At 42.7% G+C, this 21,181-nt stretch overlaps 1 protein-coding gene and 1 pseudogene across 7 annotated transcripts in view; one reads left to right on the top strand and one right to left on the bottom strand.

The window, feature by feature from the left end:
- Nucleotides 1–3,077: 3,077 nt before the first annotated feature.
- On the bottom strand, nucleotides 3,078–4,076 carry LOC102969245 (annotated as a pseudogene).
- Nucleotides 4,077–18,205: 14,129 nt separating this feature from the next.
- The window catches only part of LOC102963738 (CGRP receptor component), a 61,058-nt gene continuing 58,082 nt past the window's right edge, over nucleotides 18,206–21,181 (top strand). For 5 of the 7 annotated variants that reach the window (XR_006212397.1, XM_042971479.1, XM_042971489.1 and 2 more), the window contains exon 1: nucleotides 18,206–18,328. Coding sequence is in view for 1 of the 7 variants with exons in the window: in XM_042971479.1 (XP_042827413.1) it covers nucleotides 18,321–18,328 (8 nt within the window). In the remaining 6 variants the exon portion in view is untranslated. Of the gene's footprint in view, nucleotides 18,329–21,006; nucleotides 21,169–21,181 lie in introns of those variants that run through there. The other 2 variants (XM_042971486.1, XM_042971487.1) reach the window with 1 other exon arrangement.

Below are 21,181 nucleotides of genomic sequence, written 5' to 3'. Positions count from 1 at the left end.
ATATGAATATTATAATTAACTTGTCAATTGCTGCAAAAAAAGGTCAGTAGGGATTTTGATAATGACGTATTGAGTCTGTAGATCAATTTGGAGAGTACTGATATTTTAACAATATTAAGTCTTCCAGTCATGAACACGGGATGTTTCTAATTTAATAAGATCTTATTTAATTTCCTTCAGTAATATTTTGTAATTTTCGGGGCACAAGTTTTGCACTACTTTTGATAAATTCATTCCCAACTATTTTATTCTTTTTGATGTATTATAAATGGAATTGTTTTTCTTAATTTCATTTCCCAACTGTTCACTGTTAATATATAGAAATACAATTGATTTCTATATATTGATCTTGTATCTCAAAATCTGTCGAATATTTTTATCCAGCAGTTTTTTAGTGGATTCCTTATGATTTTCTACATACAATGTCATGTCATCTGCTAATAAATAGTTTTGCTTCTTCCTTTCCAAACTGAATACATTTTTTTTTTTTGCCTAATTGCTCTGACTAGTCCCTCCAGTACAATTTTTTTAAATGTTTATTTACTTTTGAGAGAGACAGAGACAAGAGAGACAGAGCACAAGCAGGGGAGGGGCAGAGACAGAGAGGGAGACACAGAATCCAAAGCAGGCTCCAGGCTCTGAGCTATCGGCACAGAGCTGGATGTGGGGCTCTAACTCAGGAACCATGAGTTCATGACCTGAGCCAAAGTCAGAAGCTTAACCAACTGAGCCACCAGGGTGCCCCCCTCCAGTACAATTTTGAATAGAAGCGATGAGAGTGGACATCTTCATTTTGTTCCTGATCTTAAGAGGAAAGCATCCAGTCTTCTACCACTAAGTATGGTGTTAGATGTAGGTATATTCATTTCCTAGCATGGCCATAAGAAAGTACCACAAACTGTCATGGCTTGAAATAACAGAAGTTTATTCTCTCACAGTTCTGAAGTCCAGAGTTTGGAATGAAGGTGCCGGCATGGCCATGCTTCTTCTGAAGGCTCTAGGGAAGAAGCCTTCTTTGCCTCTTCCCAGCTTCTGGTGATTCCGGCCAATCCTTGGCATTCTTTGACTTGTAGTTGCACCATTCTGATCTCTGCCTCCATCTTTACATGCCCTTCTTTCCAGTGTCTCTTCTACGTCTTTGTATCCAAATCTCCCTCTCCTTTTCTCTTAGAAAAATACCAGTCATTGGATTTAGGGCCCGCCCTAATCCATTATGACCTCATTTTCACTTGAGTACAATGCAAAGATCCGATTTCCAAATAAGGTCATATTCACAGGTCCTAGGGGGGCTGGGACTTGAATATATTTTTCCAGGGGGATGGGTGGTGGTGGCATAATTCCATCCACTACAGTCAGGTTTTCATAGATCCCGTTTTCTCAGGTTCAGAAAGTTCCCTCCTATCCCTACTTCATGGTTATTTTTCTTTAAACCATTGGTTATTTTTTTTTAAATGTTTATTTATTTTTGAGAGAGAGAGAGAGCACAAGTTGGGGAGCAGCAGAGAGAGAGGGAGACACAGAATCTGAAACAGGCTCCAGGCTGAGCTGTCAGCCCAGAGCCTGACACGGGGTTCGAACCCATGTACCATGAAATCATGACCTGAGTCAAAATCCGATGCTTAACCAACTGAGCCATCCAGGTGCTCCACCATCAATTACGTTTATAGAGATTTAAATACTAAAAAAAGGACGCCTGGGTGGCTCAGTCAGTTAAGCATCCGACCTTGCCTCGGGTCACAATCTCACAGGTTTGTGGGTTCGGGCCCTGCATCGGGCTCTGGGCTGATGGCTTGGAGCCTGGAGCCTGCTTCGGATTCTGTGTTTCCCTCTCTCTCTGCTCCTCCCAAACTCATGCTCTGTCTCTCTCTCTCAAAAATAAATAAACATTAAAAAATTAAAGAAAAGTAAATACTAAAAAAAAATCTTATATATTTACTTATGTAGTTAGCATTTCCTGTGCTTTTTATTCCTTTGTGTGGATCCAGATTTCTATCTGCTATCATTTTCCTTTTGTCTAAAGCATTTCCTTTATTTTTCTGTAGTACCAGTGATGAATCCTTTCAGGTTTTGTACATCTGCAAATGTCTTTATGTTACCCTGTTGTTGTTTTGAGAAATATTTTTCCCACATATGGAATTCTGAGTGGACTTTTACCCCCAGTATTTTAAAGATGTCGCTCCACTGTCTTCTCATTTGCATTGTTTCTGATGACAAATCTGTCAGCCTTATTTTTGTACCTCTGTATGTAACAGGTCTTTTTTTTCCTCTAGCTGTTTTATATATATATATATATACACACACACATATATATTTATATATATATATTACATACATACATACACACATATGTATGTATGTAATATATTATATATATATTTACATATGTATTTATATATAATTTTTAGAGACAGAATGCAAGTGAGGGAGAGGGGCTGGGGGGGAGAGAGAGAGAGAGAGAGAGAGAGAGAGAGAGAGAGAGAGAGAGAGAATCCTAAGCAAGCTCCATGCTCAGTGCATGGGGCTCTATCCCACAACTCTGGGATCATGACCTGAGCTAAAACCAAAAGTGGGAAGCTCAGCCGACTGAGCCACCCAGGCGCCCTTCCCTCCAGCTGCTTTTAAGATTTTTTTCTGTATCATTGATTTTGATACACCTTGGTGCAGTTTTCTTCATTTTTCTTGTGCTGGAGATTGTTGAGCATCTTAGGTCTGTAGATTTATAATTTTTAATATTAAGAGATCTTTCCACCCTCTTCTTTCTCCTCTTTTTTAGATACTCCAATTATTTGTACATAAGCATGAAGTGTCCCACAACTCATTGATGCTCTTTTATTTTGGGAGATTCTATTTCTTTCTGTGTTTCATTTTGGATGGTGCCTATTTTTATGTCCTTAATTCACCAGTCTTTCCGTCTATAATATCTAATCTCCTGTCCATCCAATTCAGTATCTCCAATTTTGTAGTTTTCTTTCCTTTTCTTTTTTTAACACACAGCTGTTAGTGCATCTTTAAAATATCACAAAGAAGTCTGAAAAATCTGGCATCTTGTGGTTTCTGTAGCTGAACTAACTTAGGTCTTATTCATTAGCCTGCTGAACTTCTTCTTTCTCAGAAACAGATACCATCCAGAAATTTTCTGATATCCTTATTTTTAACTCTTGTGGGTTGCTGAATCAAAGCAGCTGAATTTGATGTAAGTTCAATGTCATTTCCTTCAAGAATTAACTCATCTTTCTGGGGAGATACTGAACAGGCAATGCCTGACCTCATCTGAACCCAGCAAACAGATGTATTTCATATTTCAACAAGAGAATCATTCTCCTGAATAACAACATTGATGGGAAAGTGAACATACACATGATGTGGGAAACAAAGACAGAAGGAAATGGCAAATAAAATTAAATTTCCTTATAACCTGCAGCCTGCTGGCCAATACTTGAGGCAAGCAGAGGTTTCTCCAGGAACTCCCTGCTATCTTAATGCTAATGCTTTGCCAGAAGGAAAACCAACCTTAGCTTGACAACAGCTAGGCCTCCAGTATCCTGGGAGTCTTCTTTAGCATATGAAAATCTCATTGGAAGCTTCACCTTGACTTTACCTCCCCCAACTCCCTATTAGATAACCAGTTTCTTTTCATGGTCTTGCGGCAGCTCTTCCTGCCCCTGGGTCCTGTCCTGTGCTTTAATAAAATCACCTTTTTGCACCAAAGACATCTTCAAGAATTCTTTCTTGGCTGTTGGCTCTGGACCCCACCACCCCACCATCACCCCCAGAAAAACTCAATACAGACTTCATCTTGTAATGGAAACACTGTTTAACACTCTTGACCATGTTTTTTGTACATGACTACGATAGCGTGAACAGTAGCCACTTCCTTTATATTTCCCCACCATTTGTCAACTCAGAGCCTCTACTTTTTCTTTCCAAGGAAACTGAGTTCTACATTGATGTAGTTGAAGTCCTTTCACAGGTTTCCTCTGGGGGCCTTCACAGTAACTAATAGTATAGCCCTTCAGAGTGATGTCAATGTTTTCTGGAATGCTGAAGGTCTTCTTGAGAATGATCTTCCTTCTCATGGTGGATGCAGCAAAAAAACAAAACAAAAAACAAAACAAAACAAAAAACCCTCAAATGTTTTAGTTTTCAACTCTAGAAGTTTGGTTTGGGCTTTTCTTAAAAATAATGTTTAGTATTTTTTTGAAAGAGAGAGACAGAGCGTGAGTGGGGGAGAGGCAGAGAGAGGGGGAGACACAGTATCCCAAATAGGCTCCAGGCTCTGAGCTGTCAGCACAGATCCCTACACGGTGCTCGAACTCACAAACCGTGAGAACATTACCTGAGCCAAAGTTGGACACTTAACCTGAAAAGGAAAGCTGGTGAATGCAAATAAAAAGGGCCAGCCAGATATCCAAGGCCAGAAACTCCCTTTGCATGCCTTTGACTTCTGCAATCTAGCTTGCCTCTTGCATCATCTAGCAGACAGGAACCAGAAGCTTGACTATACTAGTCCCGCCCACCCGGAAGCACATATGTATATAAGATCAGTAAAACCTGAGTGGGATGCTCAGCTTTTGGAGATGACTCACTGGGCAGGCAGCAGTCTTTTCTGATTCCCTAAGTACTGTCGCTTGTCCCTTCCTGGGCGCCAAGTATTTGCTGTAACAAACCGACTGAGCCACCCAGGTGCTTTACTTGTTGGCCATTTCTGTATCATCTCTGGAGAAGTGTCTGTTTATGATAGGAAAAGATAGGATTCAGTAGGCAGAGAGGGAAAGATTAAGGCCTGAGGTCCCTGAGTGAGGAAAAACACCTATTTTGGAACAATGCTGGGAGTGTCTGACCACAGCAAGCTCCCTCAGGCGTAGGTTTCTCTTAAGAATGTAACAGACCCCGCCTACTCCCCCTAGGTTTCCCCTCTGGAATTTGACCAAAGACCTAAGTATGGCCATAGACCACCCCTCATACAATGGAAACGAGCCAATCGGGAATAGACAACCCAGGACCCAGAGTTATCAAGCCAATAAGGGTAGAACCTGAGAAGGAACAAGGGGGAAAGGACAGGGGAGGGCTGACCAGTGATGAGATTTTTTTGGGTGATAGTGGGGTTAATGGGGTAGGAAGTCAACAGCCAAGAAAAAATCCTTGAAGATGTCTTTGGTGCAAAAAGGTGATTTTATTAAAGTATGGGGACAGGACCCATGGGCAGGAAGAGCTGCCCCAGGATCATGAGGAGAGACTGGTTATCTACTATGGAGTTAGTGGGGGTGGGGGTGGGGTGGGGAACTCAAGGTGAAGTTTCCAATGAGATTTTTTTTCTGTTTATTTATTTTTGAGAGGGAGAGAGAGCATGAGTAGGAGAAGAGCAAAGAGAGGGAGACACAGAATCTGAAGCAGGCTCCAGGCTGTCAGCACAGAGTCAGATGCAGGGTTCGAACTCCAACAGATCATGACCTGAGCTGAAGTCTGATGCTTAACCTACTGAGTCACCAGGCGCCCCTCCAATGAAATTTTCATATGCTAAAGAAGACTCACATGATTCTGGAGGCCTAGCTATTGTCAAGCTCAGGTTGTTTTTTCCTCTAGCAAGGCATTAGCATTAAGATAGCAGGGAGTTCCTGGAGAAACCTCTGTCTGCCTTAAGTATTTGCCAATGGGCTGCAGGTTATAAGGAAATTGAATTTTAGCTGCCATTTCCTTCTGCCTTTGTTTCCCACATCAACCAGAACCTTATAAAACAAGTACCCTTGACTATAGTCCTCAGGCATTTACTTTTGAATGTCCCCTCTCTATAAAGAGAGCTTTTCTACTATTCTTCCTTTCTAATCTTAAACTCTGATAAACTTTTGCCTGCTGCACAGTTTCTGTCTACTTCTTCATTCTTTGAAGTGGTGAGACAATGCATCCTGGGTTTTGTGGCAAAAAAATCCTGCAACACATTCAAGTCCTCAACTTAGCTTTTTGAGCATATGGAATACAGTTATAATACACGTTTTAATGTCTTTCTCTGATTTATTAATCTGTTCATTATCGGTCACATTTTCTTGCTTCTTTACACATCTAGTGGTCTTTGATCAGATGCTAAACATTGGATCTTTATCTGGTTAGGTGGTGGATATTTTTGTATTCTGATAAATCTTTTTGAATTTTGCTCTGGGATGCAGTTAGGTAACTTGGAAACAGTTTGATCCTTTTGGGTTTGCTTTCGTTAGTTGCTAGACAGGTCAGTAGCGATGCTCAGTCTAGAGCTAATTATCTCCCGCTAATGAGAGAAGACTTCCCTTAATACTCAATGAATTATAAGTTTTCCCAGTCTGACTGGCATGAATAAGCATTGTTTCCTTTAATCCTTTTGGATTGTTCTTTCCCCATATTCAGATACTTTCCTCACATGCATGCATTGATTCAGTAACCCACTGAATACTTGAGGACCTTCTGTATGTCTTCGGAGTCCTCTGTGTAGCTCTCTTCTCTCCGTTACTCTGTTTTATGAACTCTAGAGGCCTCTGTCTCTCGCGGCTCCCCACGTTGCCTTCTCAACTCAGGGAGTCTGCCAGACCCTGCCTCAGTTCTGCCTCCCCACATCATGTCCAGAGAACTTTCTCCAAATAGTAACCTGGATGATTATAAGGCTCCCTTCTTTTATTTCCTGTCTTTCCGAAATCATCATCCTTCATTGAAAATCTTTGTTTCGTGTATGTTGTCTTTTTAATTTTTTTGTTGTTGTTTCATGTGCGACGGTAAATCAGGTCCAACTGACTCCATCTTGGTCAAAAGCAAAAATCCTGTGGTTGATATTTAATACAAAAGATAAGGATGGGGGGTGTCTGGGTGGCTCAGTCGGTTAAGTGTCTGACTTCAGCTCGGGTCATGATCTCACAGTCCGTGAGTTCCAGCCCCATATCGGGCTCTGTGCCGACAGCTCAGAGCCTGGAGCCTGCTTCGGATTCTGTGTCTCCCTCCCTCTCCGAACTCTCCCTGCTTGAGCTTGGTTTCTGTCTCTCTCTCAAAAATAAATAAACATTAAAAAAAAAAACAAACAAAAGATAAGGATGGTGGAGTCAGACTTATCTTGGTTTAAATCCCAGCTCAGCCACTGGGATGTAATTAATTAATTATTATAATTAATTAAAATTATAATTAATTAAAATTAATTAATAATAAACATAATTAATTGTGCATTGATTAATTAAGCATTAATAAGCATCTTGATAAGCACTTATTATTATTATCCACTTATTAAGTGGAGGGAAACTTCTATATCCTAATGCCTTTCTGATTTTTTTTAATGTTTAAAAGACATCTATTTTTTTTAAAGTTTATTTTGAGAGAGAGACAGAGCACATGAGTGGGGGAGGGGCAGAGAGAGAGGGAGAGAGAGAGAATCCCAATCAGGCTCCACACTGCCAGTGCAGAGCCTGATGTGGGGATCAAACCCATGAAGCGTGGGGATCAAACCCATGACCTCAGCCCAAGTCAAGAGCTGGACGCTTAACCAAATGAGCCACCCAGGCACCCCTAAAAGACATCTAAAAGTCAATATGTTCAAAACCGAATCCCTGATCTTCCTTCCAAATGTGGTCATCATTCTGTTGAACGGCAACACCATCTGATTGCTCAGACCAAAAGCCTTAGTGTCATCCTTCACCCCTGCTTTTCCTCCTACCCAAATCCAGCCATATAATCCTGTTGGATCTATTTGGAATTACGTCCAGAATCTGATAGTTTCTCCCTACTCCACTGCTTCTTCCTGGACTGAGCCACCATGCACCATGATATTTTGCCTTCCCATTCTTGTCCTTGCTTCCACCCTTGCTCTTCTAGGATCTCTTCTCAACACAGGTGGCAGAGAGATCCTTTTATAATTTAAACTAGATCATGCCATTTCTCGGCTCAAAGCTGTTATTCGAGGGCTCTGCATTTCACTGAGTGAAAGCCAGTGTCTTTCCAGTGGCCTAGAACTCAGTGACCTGCCCTGCTCCCTCCTTCCTTGTATCTCTCTACCCTCCTCTCCTGTGACTCTCCTGTCACTCGGCCACTCTCTACTCCAGCCATACTGGCTTCCTGTGTTCTTCAAACATCCAGGCATGTTCCTCTGTGCTTTATGCTTCCTTATACTTCATACTCCCTGCTGTTCCCCTTATCTGGAATGTTGCCCCAAGTCTCCCCATGTCTCACTTCCTCACCTTCTTCATGTCCCTGCCCACCTGTCACCCTCTCACAAAGTGAGAACTTCCCTTAACTGCTTTGTTTAAAGGAGAAATTTGCTTCTCCTTCTTTCTCTGCCTTCTCACCTTTATTTTTCTCCACAGCACTTATCACTCTTTGACTTGCTACGTTTGTTACTGTTTGTTTATTTACAGTAGTCCCTGCACACTAGAATGTGAACAGGGATTTCTGTCTGTCTTATTCTTTAACGTATTCCAAGTACCTAGATCACTGAAGGAACACAGTAAGTATTCGTTAATTGAAAAAAACGATGAATAAATGAGTAAAAATATCTAGCTTGTATGATTTATTGTGAGAATCTGAGTTAATGATATATACACAGTTCAAGACTGGATCTTACAGCTACATAATCAGCATTCAGTGCATGTGTTGTCATTGCTATTATTGACAATAACTGAACTCCCAGGAGAAGAGAGAGACAAGGAGGAAAGGGAGAGGTTCTTACTTCATCACGCCTCCTGAGCATCATCTTAGGAAATTCCAAGCACAGACTCCTGCCTGAGGAAAGTAAAAAATGTTAAGGAAACAATTTAAAGGCAGGCTGAGGTGTTCTCTCTATATAAATAGGGCAATAAGCAAATAACAATGAGAGCTAATAGCTCTGTGTGCCAGGCACTTGCTAAACACCTAACATATTGGTTATCTCCTTAAATCTTCACAACCAGCTCTTGTGGCCTATGCTATAATTACTCCCATTCTACTGATGAGGATACTGTGTCTGGGAGGGATTGAGTGACTTTCCCAGCAATACCCAGCTAGGAGGTGGCCAAGCTGGGAATTGAATCCCAACCGTCTGGCCGCAAAGCTCATGTTATGTGCAGGACAGCAATAACATAGGTATGCCAAGACGTTGATTCATCAGAAATTAATTACCTGAGGGATCAAGTTAACAAGAACTTACCAATAGGAGCACAACTAAATCTTTTTTTTTTTAAGTTTATTTATTTATTTTGAAAGAGACAGGGAAAGGCAGGGAGAGAGAGAGAGAGAGAGAGAGAGGGAGAGAGAGAATCCCAAGGAGACTCTGCACTGCCAGCACAGAGCCCAACGTGGGGCTTGAACTCAGGAAATCATTATCGCTTCTCGGCCTTTTGGCTAAGATCAAGTGTGAACTCAGGAAATCATGAGATCATGACCTGAGCTGAAACCAAGAGGGTGACACTCAACCGTGAGCCACCCAGGTGGCCCGGGACACCACTAAATCTTAAATGACAATCAATTGTTTTTCCAGTCCCTGTGGTGAATACAAAAGTTGCACAAGTAGTCTTGAGGCCTGTGGGTTGCTGTACTCTTCATTTGCTGAATTAAGATTGACCATACATACCTGGTGTTGAGTATGCGGGAGACAGCCTGAAAGAATGGTGCAAGGCTTGACAAGAGCCCAATCTCACTAGCTCTTTGTGGAGACAGCTGTTGGTGGCCCAGCCTGGGCAGTGGACTCACTCCTGGCAGCACTTTAGAAGGACTCAAGTGGCAGTTAACTATTCTGGAGTACACTTTATGACAGGTTCTGAGAGTCAGAGGAGCCAGGGTTGAATCTAAGCCACAGTGCTCCTTGAGTGTAGCCGCAGGTAAGTACTTACCCTCTTGGAGGTTCAGTAAAAAGGGAATAATGATACCCATGCCTTGAACATTGAGTGAAGAAGAAATCATATACGTATAATGCCTGATTTATGCTAAGTACTCAGTGAATGGTAGTTGCCATTATTAATAAAGGAAGGCCTAACGGGCCAGGATGATGCTAGTTTGAAATAATAATAATAATTAGGACAACTATTTATTCAGTGCTTTTCACGTTCAAGGTACTTGAACATGCACATCAGTTATCTATCACTGTGTAACAAAACATCCCAAATTACAAAACAACAACTGCGATAATTATTACTTTTGATCATTCTGGAGTTTGAATGGGCTTAGCTAAGAGGTTCTGGCTAAAGGTTTCTCATACAGTTGTATGGACCTGGGGTCATTTCAAAAACTTCTTCATCAGTCACAAGTCTGATGCCAGGGATGGGATGATTCAAATGGCTGGGGACTGCAACAGTTTGTATAATTGTATGATCTCTCCATGTGGTGCCTCCAGCCTAATGGTGTGAAGGTAGCTACACTTCTTATGGGGTGACTCAGGACTTTAAAACCCACGTCCTGAGAGAGTCTGATGAGAGCTGCATAGCTTTTTCTGCCCCAGCCTCAAAAGCCATGTAGTGTCACTTTCACTGCCTTTTTTTTTTTATTAATTAATTTATTTTGAGAGAGAAGGAGAGAAAGTGCACATGTGCTTGAGATCAGGGGAGCAGAGAAAGAGGGAGAGAGAATCCCAAGCAGGCTCCGCACTGTCAGCACAGAGCCTGATGTGGGGCTCCAATTCACGAGCTGTGAGATCAGGACCTGAGCCAAAATCAAGAGTTGGAGGCTTGACCATTGAGCCACCCAGGTGCCCCCCTTCCACTGCTTTCTATTCATTACAAATGAGGCACAAGTCCAGGCCATATTCAAGGTGGGGGGAATTAGTCTCCAGCCCATGAAGGAAGAGTGTCCAAACAATTTGCAGACATGCTTTAAAACCGCTGCATGTTTATCATCACATTTAATCTTCTTAGAAGGTAAACACAATTATCGCTACTTTACAGGTAGGGAAATTTAGAGGATTAGATGCTTAGAAGATTAAGTGACTTGCCCCAACTCATAAAGTTACTAGGTGGTGCAGACAGAATCCAAACTAAGGCCAGCAGTCTGACCCTAGAATCTGTGTTCTTTTTTTTTTTGTCTCCAAAATTTTAAAATTTATTTTTGAGAGAGTGTGAGTGGGGGAAGAGTAGAGAGAGAGGGAGACAGAGGATCTGAAGCTGGCTCCACACTGACAGTAGTGAGCCCAATGCAGGGCTTGTACTCACAAACCATGAGATCATGACCTGAGCTAAGGTGGGATGCTCAACTGACTGAGTCACCCAGTTACCCCTAGCATCTGTGTTCCTAATCCCTATGCTATGTAAATCACACTAGACAAAAGATAGAAAATATGTAGGATATTTGTTCATAAGCTCTCTTATGTAGTACTTACTAAATACCAGCACTTTTCAGAGAACTATATAAGTTTCAGAGAACTATGTAAGCACATGGTAGAGGCCCCAGGTCTCGGGCTTAGGTTGCCTGGGCTGGGAATGGGGGCTCACTGACACCAAGGAGCCTCCAGAAAAACATTTCCTCCCAAGAGTGCAGAGTGAAGGCTCCGGCTTGGTTGAAAGGCAGAGAACTATGTGTTACATTATTTTTTAAAATTAATTAAGGGGCACCTGGGTGGCTCAGTCGGTTGAGCTTCCGACTTCGGCTCAGGTCAAGATCTTACGGTCTGTGAGTTCGAGCCCCGCGTCTGGCTCTGTGCTGACAGCTCAGAGCCTAGAGCCTGTGCAGATTCTGTGTCTCCATCTCTCTCTGACCCTTCCCCACTCATGCTCGGTCTCTCTCTCAAAAATAAATAAACATTAAAAATAAATTAAAACAACAACAACAACAACAAAGGGAACACCTGCGCCCCTATGTTTTAAAAAGATAAATAAATAAATAAATAAATAATAAAATTAATTAATTCAGGGGCTCCCGGGTGGCTCAGTCGGTTGAGTATCCGACTTTGGCTCAGGTCATGGTCTCGTGGTTCGTGAGTTCGAGGCCCACGTCGGGCTCTGTGCTAACAAACAGCTCAGAGCCTGGAACCTCCTTCGGATTCTGTCTGTCTGTCTCTCTCCCCCTCTCCTGCTCATGCTCTGCCTCTCTCTGTCTTTCAAAAATAAATAAATGTTAAAAAAAATTAAAATTCATTCATTCATCATTCATTCATTCATTCATTCATTAATGAAACTTACATCCAAGTTAGCATATAGAGCAATAATGATTTTGGGAGTAGAATCCAGTGATTCATCCCCTATGTATAACACCCAGGGCTCATCCCAACAAGTGACCTCCTTAATGCCCCTTGTCCATTTAGCCCATCCCCCCACCCACAACTCCTCCAGCGACCCTCAGTTTGTTCTGGTATATATATATATATATATATATATATATATATATATATACCAGATATATGGAGTATGGGGTATATATGGAGTATTACTTGGCAATCAAAAAGAATGAAATCTTGCCATTTGCAACAGTGTGGATGGAACTAGAGTGTATGATGCTAAGTGAAATTAGAGAAAGACAAATATTATATGACCTCACTTATATGTGGAACTTAAGATACAAAACAGATGGACATAGGAAAAGGGGAGGAAAAATAATATAAAAGCAGGGAGGAGGGCAGAACATAAGAGACTCTTAAATATGCCTTACATGCTGACTGTCCCTGCACCTGGCCCCACAGACTCCAGCAGCCAGGGAATGAAAATAAGCTAAAGTAGCCTAAGACATCTGCAGCAATGGTGTCAGGTAGGAGGCCAAGCCTCAGCACCTGGGGACAATTGCACCTTGCTCTGCTGCCATCACTGCAACAAGTTCAGTGGCAGCCACAAGAGAGGGTCCCAGAGCTCTGCCTGTGCTCACGTGTGTGTGTGTGCATGTGCACACACATGATACCGTGAGACACCTGGATCTATCTAGGAGTCATTTGAGGGATTTTTGGGATTGGGGACAGTGAATAAGCAAGAGAGTCTGCATAGAATAAAGGAATTGTATGGGAGTTTATTCGTTTTTCATTGCTGCTATAACAAATGCCCACACAACTCCCACAGATTTATTATCTCATATTTCTATTAGGTTAGAAGCCTCACGTGGCTCTTACTGGGTTAAAATTAAGATGTTGGCAGGGCTTCAGTCCCTTCTGGAGGCTTAGTGGAGAATCTGTTTCCTTGCCTTTTCTGGTTTCTAGAGGCAACCTATATTCCTTGGCTCATGGCCCCTTCCTCCAGCTTCAAAACCAGGAAAGTTGCATCTCTCGGACTCTTCTTCCATCGTTACACCTTCCTCTAACTCTGTCAACTGGGAAAGATTCTCCTCTTTAAAGGGACCCATGTGCTTAGGTTGGGCCCATCCAAATGATTCTGGATAGTCTTCCCATCGTAAGATCTATAACCTTGATCACATCTGTAAAGTTCGTTTGGGCGTATGTGGTAACATATCTTCAGGTTCTAGAGGATTAGGGTTGGGACATCTTTGGGGGACCATTATTCTGCCTAGCATATGGAGAGACTCCAGGAAAATGCCCTTGAATGGGGCTGGCCACTCATTCCCACCCCACTCTTCAAATCGTGCACTGCCATGTAACTCATTTTCTTCCTCACTAGAAGCCTTTAACTCTACTCATGTCAACTGTTCCAAGGTAAGGTGGGTAGTGAAAGGCTTCATGAGTTTTCCAAGAAGGTGGACAGTATATCCACAGTAAGGGGAAGTAGATGACATCCATACGTCATCATATACTTAAAGCTTTCTTTGTTCAAAATCTTATTTCCTTGCTTTGGATTTTTGGGAGATAATAGATAACATTTTTTTTCATGCTTGCCATTTGCCAGATGCTATTCTAAACACAACAACTCTGTAAGGTAGGTACTGGATTTAACTCAGTCTGGGTGGCCACAGAGCCCACATCTATAACTATCACACATGACTGCCTTATTCCTGTGGGTCCCCAGGAATACAACCCATGATTAGAAGTCACCACGGGTCTACAATTCCTGCTCCTGAGATGCTAAAAATGATCACAACCTCACTGGGCTTTGTCAGTGTTTCCTTCAAGGCCTTGACCATAGACAAACCTTCTGTGTTCATCCTCATTGCCAGCTTGAGGGTCCAGGACTGTTCAGACAATGGACAACAGCCATTTCAGCAGAGGACTGAACACTGCATGGGATTTGCCTCAGAAGAATGAAAGTTTCGCCTGGCCTCTCTCCCCTATACTTTCCACTTTGGTGCATCTAAAGTATCTAGCGCAGAACAGGGAGGCATCCCGGTTGTTGCAGGTCCTAAAACTGAGAGGTAAAGTTGGGGTAGTGCTGGTGCACATGAGTGTTGGGAGTTGGCCAGAGAAGAGGGAGCACCCTGGCTTTGACACGTTGTAACTCGTTTCTGAGCTTCACTTTCCTCTGTGTGAAATGGGCTGATCATTGTACTTAACTCTGAGAATTCCTGAGGGAAGTAAATGAGAGCATACTAACGCACACATCCTCATGGAATCTTGAGGGGATTAACTAGCACACCCTGTGAAGAGCTGAGATCAACTCGGTGGCACCTGGTAAGCACCAAGTAAGTCTTTCTATTCTGGACTCTCCCTGGGTGACTTAACCTCAAAGACTTCAACCTCAACTACTTACACCTTCAAAAGTTTTTGCTAGTTTCCTTCTGAGCTCTAGACCTAACAGCTCTGTGTTCAACAGGACATTTCCCCATGGAAGACACACAGGGCTTGCTCATGCTCTGGGCCTTCGTATATAGTACACGGTCCTTCCTAAAAAGCCAGCTGTTACGGAAAAAAAAAAGCCATTTTCTAGGTTTTTATACTTTGGGTAGCGAAGAATGAGACTCCTTATGCAGTCTCAAGTTAGGAGAGCTACAGGGAGGCCCTGAGTGGGGACAGGCTAGGGAAGAGTTTCAGTCATTGACTAGCCCAGCTTTGTTGGCTGGATTATTTCATTGCACAAGGTCCTTTTGGGCAGCCTTCCCTTGGGAGAAAGGGCCTCACTCCTGATTACTTGGCTGCCCTTAGAGAATAGGCAGAGTGACTCCATAGGGTCCTCGAAGTCTTAGGGTGGCTTCCCTTGGAGAACCTGGAGCTTAGCTATTTTATCATGGGGCCCTCAGAGGTACTGACCCCTCTTCTGTGGGAGCCCATCCCTGAAGCCTTGGCTTTGGGTGCTCCTCCCCACAACCAGCTCAAACACTCCTGGCTTTGAGACGCCTCTCCACCTCATTAGTCATTCTCTCCTCTGCTTCATCGCGTCTAAACACTGTGTATTATAGTTGTTGATGTCCAGAGCTGGTTCCCCAACTAGGCTGTCAGCTAGCCAGGGCGGGAGGTGTGGATTATTCATATTTGTATCATCACCACTAAATGGGCCATCGCTACGTATTTGCTAAGTGAATACACAACAAGCATCGTTAGTGCTGCTTTGTGGGGCCCACTGGCCTTAAAGAAGTTACAGGGGACCCTCTATACAAATCAGACCAGCTGGGTCTAGGGTGGCATTTACTTACCTGCTGATTTTTTAAAGTAAATTAGTTGTTTTTAAAATAATATTTTTAAAAAATTTTGATTTTTTAATATATTTTTGAGACAGAGAGAGACAGAGCATGAGCAGGGGAGGGGCAGAGAGAGAGGAGACAGAATCTGAAGCAAGCTCCAGGCTCTGAGCTGTCAGCACAGAGCCCAACGCGGGGCTTGAACTCACGGACTGTGAGATCATGACCTGAACTGAAGTCGGATGCTTAACCGACTGAGCCACCCAGGTGCCCTAAAATAATATTTTTTATAATTTGAAAATAACATGTGCATTGAAAAACATTTTTGAAGTTCTGAGTGTGTAAAGTTAAATGCTAAAAATTCCTCTTATTTCTCTTCCAAACTAACCCCCACAGGCAAATACCAGTAAAACACTTTTTCGACAGCTTCGTTGATACAAAATTCAGATACCATACAATTTGCTTATTTAAAATTGTATATGCAGTGTTTTTTGATATATTCACAGGGATGGACAACCATAACAACATAATTTTGGGAAATTTTTATTTCCCCCAAAAGAAATTCAGTGTCCATGTGCTTGCTTTGGTAGCACATATACTAAAATTGGAAAGTTCAGTGTCCATTAGCTGTCACTCCCCATCCCTAAGCAACCACTAATCTACTCCCTGTCTGTATAGATTTGCCATCCTGGACATTTCATATAAATGGAATCATATAGAATGTGGTCTTTTGTGTCTGGCTTCTTCACTTGGCATGTTTTTGAGGGCCATCCATGTTGTAGCAGGTATCAGTACTCAATTCCTTTTTTGCCATAACACATTTTATTAACCAATCATCAGTCACTATTAACAATTTAATACACCTCCTACAGTTGTTCAGATGGCCTGAATTTGAATCCCTAGTGGACAAGTTCCTAGATGACTGGTCTTGTGTAAATCATAATGTCTTCAAGCCTGCCTCGGTTTCCTCAATATTAAAATTTGAATAACAAAAGAATTACCCCAGAGTGTCATAGTTGTATTGTCACAGTAATTAATATTTGCTGAGCACTTACAATGTGTCAGGTACTTTATAAAGATTACCAAACAGACCTATGATTTACATAAGAGGGAACTGGGGTTAGGAGAGGTTAAGTAATCTCCCAAGGTCCAACAGCCTCTAAGAAAGTGATGGAGGCAAACAGAATCACAGGCCATCTGACTGCAAAGCTTGCACCATTAACTGTTAATGTAATGGAATAACAAAGTGCTTAGTAAGTGCCTTGCAAAGAGAATGAATTTAGCAAATGATAACTGATACAACTATTAAAAAAGCAGAAAAAATTAGCAATTGACATCTCATTAAAAAATTTTTTTTAATGTTTGAGAGATAGAGACAGAGCATGAACAGGGGATGGGCAGAGAGAGAGGGAGACACAGAATCTGAAACAGACTCCAGGCTCTGAGCTGTCAGCACAGCTGATGCAGGGCTGGAACTCACAAACAGCAAGATCATGACCTGAGCCAAAGTCAGACACTTAACCGACTGAGCCACCCAAGCGCCCCATACATATCTTTTTTTTTTTTTATGCTTATTTATTTTTGAGACAGAGAGCGAGCAAGCAGGGGAGGAGCAGAGAGAGAATCCCAAGCAGGCTCTGCACGGTTAGCACAGAGCTGAATGCTGAACGTGGGGCTTGATCCCACAGACCATGTGATCACGACCTGAGCTGAAATCAAGAGTTGGACACTTAACTGACAGCCACCCAGCCACCCTGCAATTGACATATCATTTAAAGACACTTGCTATTGTTAATATTTTGGCTATTTCCTTCCAGTCTTTAAGAACTATTTCAGACATATCCAAAGTTTAGAAGATAATGAACCTTCCATGTCTGTTTTTTTTTAAGACATAAAATATAGTACATTAGGTGGCTCTACCTCATGTGCCCTTAGGTATTTTTTCCCTGTGCATTTTTCTTTAGATTATTAGAGTAACACCACATCATTTTCTATCTTTTAATTAAAAACCCTATCTTAAGTATTTCCCCTAGTGTAACAAATATGCTACATGATTTCTTATGGCCGTATATATAATACTGGGTGGCTGAAACATTATTTATCAATTCCTCATTGATGGATATTCAGGCTATCTCCCTGAAAAAAAAATCACTACAAAACCACCCTTCTTCAAGCATCTGATAGTTCCCTTTAGATAAATTCCTAGAAAGGCTGGAAGGTCAGAGTCTTACCCTTACAGCTTTTAAAAAAAATGTTTATTTTTTTATTTTTGAGAGAGTGCGAGTGAGCGCTAGTAGGGGAGGGGCAGAGGGAGAGGGGGTCAGAGGATACAAGCAGGCTCTGCGCTGGCAGCAAAGAGCCTAAAGAGGGCTCGAACTCAGGAACTGTGAGACAGACCATCACCAGAGCCAAAATCCACGCTTAGGGACTGAGCCACCTAGGCACCCTTACAGTTGTGTGTGTGTGTGTGTGTGTGTGTGTGTGTGTGTGTGTGTGTGCCAAATAGCTCTCAAGAAGAGTGATAACGAGAAGGGAGGCTGAGGGTTTTTCCCTTTTAAGACGTTTTATTCAATTACAACATACATAAAAGTGTACAACTCACTGAATTTTCAGAAACAGAACACATGGCGCCACACCCAACATCAGGATCATGAAACAGAACATTTCCAGCAGCACAGAGCCGCCTTGCGCCTCCACCAGGCGTCCCTCAACAGTTTCAAGCCCCGCAACGTGAAGTGCACAGAAGTCTGGCTGCATTGAGGTCTCCGCCCCGGTCCGCCAGGTTCCCGGCATGCAGCGCGGCGATCCCGACGTGCCCCGCGGCGCGCGGAGCCGGCTACCCGGTGAGCTGTGAGGAAGGCGGGAGCGGTGGCGGCGTAGCGTGAGGCTGCGTGTGTGCTGGCGGGCGGAGGCGACAACGCGGGGTCGACATGGAAGTGTAAGTCATCCAGGGCGCGTTCCCGGGCTCGCGCAAGTGTCCACAGCTGGGGACGGCTGGGTCGAGATGGAGCGCACCTTGTACGAGCGTGGGAGGGGGGGTTGGGGAAGGCTTGGGGCGGGAGGCGGGGAGGAAAGGGGACCCTCGCTCTGCCTCTCGGAACCTTCGACCCTACTCCCATCCTGTGCTTGGGACGCGGGACCCAGCGTGGCTTGGCCTGACGGTCTATCAGTGTGCCTGCTTCCTCCATCGTTCGTATCCTAGCGTGACCTGGTTCCCAGTGGGGAGCTCAGCCCGGTGTTCCGGCGGGGACTTAGACGGTGTAAAGCCCTGAGTCCGCCCTGGGGGTACCTGCAGGAGAGATGGAGAAGTGCTGGATTAGAGTTTGGGACTTACCTTGGGGAGCCCTAACTGGGAAGAAGGCCTCTCCGAGTTTGCCCAGCAGTTCGCCTTGCAAGGGAAGGGGCGGGTTTTCTGGGAAGAAGGAAGTACTGGAGCTAGGACTGGGACCTCAGAAACCTTCGTGTGTATGATGTTTGCTTATTGTGCTGCGTGCAGATGAAGTTTTTGCTGCTGCTCCGCATGTGGGTTTTTCCATGGTTCACATTAACTTGTAGGCATACCCATATCGTGTTCTCTTTGGCATTGATTATTTAATACTCACATTTTCCTTTGTGTTGTTTTGCTTCATGTTTAATGTATACTACATGTATACATTATGTATACATGTATATACTATGTATACTACTATTTTTGTATACTACTATTTTTTCAGATTTTTAAAAAACACAATTATATATATGTAACAAATGAAAGCTTCGTGAAATAGTACTTTTACTGTATTCAGTACACTGTTATATTGTTTCTTATTAAAAAAGAATGATAGGGCACCTGGGTGGCTCAGTCGGTTGGGTGTCTGACTTCAGCTCAGGTCATGATCTCACAGCCTGTGAGTTCGAGCCCCGCGTTGGGCTCTGTGCTGACAGCTCAGAGCCTGGAGCCTGCGTCAGATTCTGTGTCTCCCTCTCTCTCTGCCCCTCCCCTGCTCATGCTCTGTCTCTCTCTCTCTCTCTCTCTCTCTCTCTCAAAAATACATAAAAACATTTAAAAAAATTAAAAAAGAAGGATGACCCACTAAATTGATTTTGCAGTTCATTAATGGGGCTTAATCTACATCTTGAAAAACATTCAGATATATTACTGTAGCCCAAGCTATTACCAATTTCCCCCTCTTTACTAGAGTATTCACTGTCATTAAACAGTCCCGCTTTAATTTATCCATCTTTAAAAATTCCTTGTCCCCATATTCCTGCCCACTTATTGCTCCATTTCTGCTTCCCCTCAGAACAAAACTGCTTAGAAGTGTTTTTACACCCTCATTCTTAGAAGTGTTTTTGTTCCTTCATTCTCAGTCTGTTGGGCTTTTATCCACACCAATCTATAGAAATGGTTTTGTGATGATTATCTGAGACCTCCATCTTGTCAAATTCAAAGGTTGATTTTCTGCCCTCAATCTTCTTGATCTCTTAGCAGCAGTTGATACAGAAACTGTCAATTGTACTTTAAAAACAAAACAAAACGAAAAACTCTAGAAACTTGGGCCTTGCAACATGCTGTCTGCATTTTCTGCTACATCAAGGACTGCTTCTCAGTCTCCTTTCCTGGTTTATCCTTCTTCCCTTGCTTGGCTTAAATGTTGCGGTATCTTACGGCTCAGTCCCAGGACCTCTTTCTCTTCACACCCTCCCCTTGGTCATTTTACCCATTTATATGCTGATGACTCCCAAAAGTGTATTTCTAACCCTTTCTCTCATCATCCATCCGATTGCTTAGTCCAGAAATCAAGCCCTCCTTCCTCACCCTGAATCTAGTCCATCAGTGAGACCTGTCATCTCCGCCTTCAGTATATTTTGTATACAGTTACTTTTCACCATCTCCATAGCTAAATGTAGTCTGTCATCTCTGGTCTAGATTAGTAGCCTTTGGCTTCCACTCTTGTCCCCCCCTCTTCTGTTTTCCAGTCAGCAGACAGAGTAGTCTTAAAATATTAATTGGATCAACACATCCCCTATTAAAACTGTTCACTTTCTGTTGTACTAAGAAGAAATCCACATTCCTTACTAGGACCTATATGACCCTGTATAACCTCACCTATTCACCAACCCTCTCTTGTGCTACTGTCCCCACCCCTAAACACACACACTTTCCACTGGCAGGTAGTTTCTGTAATCTTCCAAGCCCTTTACTACCTCAGGACCTTTGCTTTACTGTTCCCTCTGCCTGGTATACTTTTCTCTCTGTCCTGCTCTCTCTTTATCTTTTTGATAGTTCAAGTTGAATGTTGCTTTTCCTCTTCAGTCAATCTAAAATAAGTCCTTTTGTCTCTTACAAGCACCATAGTTTACTTTTCTTTTGAATAATTACAAGTGGTAATAATAGATGTATGTTTACCTGTTTGGTGCCTTGTCTCCCTCCTGAGAACGTTCCATGAAGGCAGGGACGCATGCATTAGACATTCAGCAGATAGTTGTTGAATTAAATAATATAACAGTACTTCATTAATTTGATAATTTAATTAAAAATTCATATAATTGAGTTAGCTAGTTTCCTAATTGCTGAGCATTTTCTGATTTTTCTAAGTGAAATGGTTTGAATCAAGAGTTTTTTCTCCTAAAGCAACCTATCCATTTCTCCCAAGGACTCATTGACTTATTAACACTAGTCAAGAATTTTGCAGTGAGCGATTTATGGGAAAGTGAGGTTCCCAGAGAGTGGAAGGACCCCTGAAATGGAAAGGTCTGGAGGCCTAACTTTAGTTCCTGCCTGGCCACCAGTATGAGGTATGATCTCTGG

Source organism: Panthera tigris, chromosome E3, assembly GCF_018350195.1.
Source record: "Panthera tigris isolate Pti1 chromosome E3, P.tigris_Pti1_mat1.1, whole genome shotgun sequence".
Lineage (NCBI taxonomy): Eukaryota > Metazoa > Chordata > Mammalia > Carnivora > Felidae > Panthera > Panthera tigris.
The sequence above is the reverse complement of the archived record's forward strand: the minus strand, read 5'-3'. Positions and strand labels throughout refer to the sequence as shown.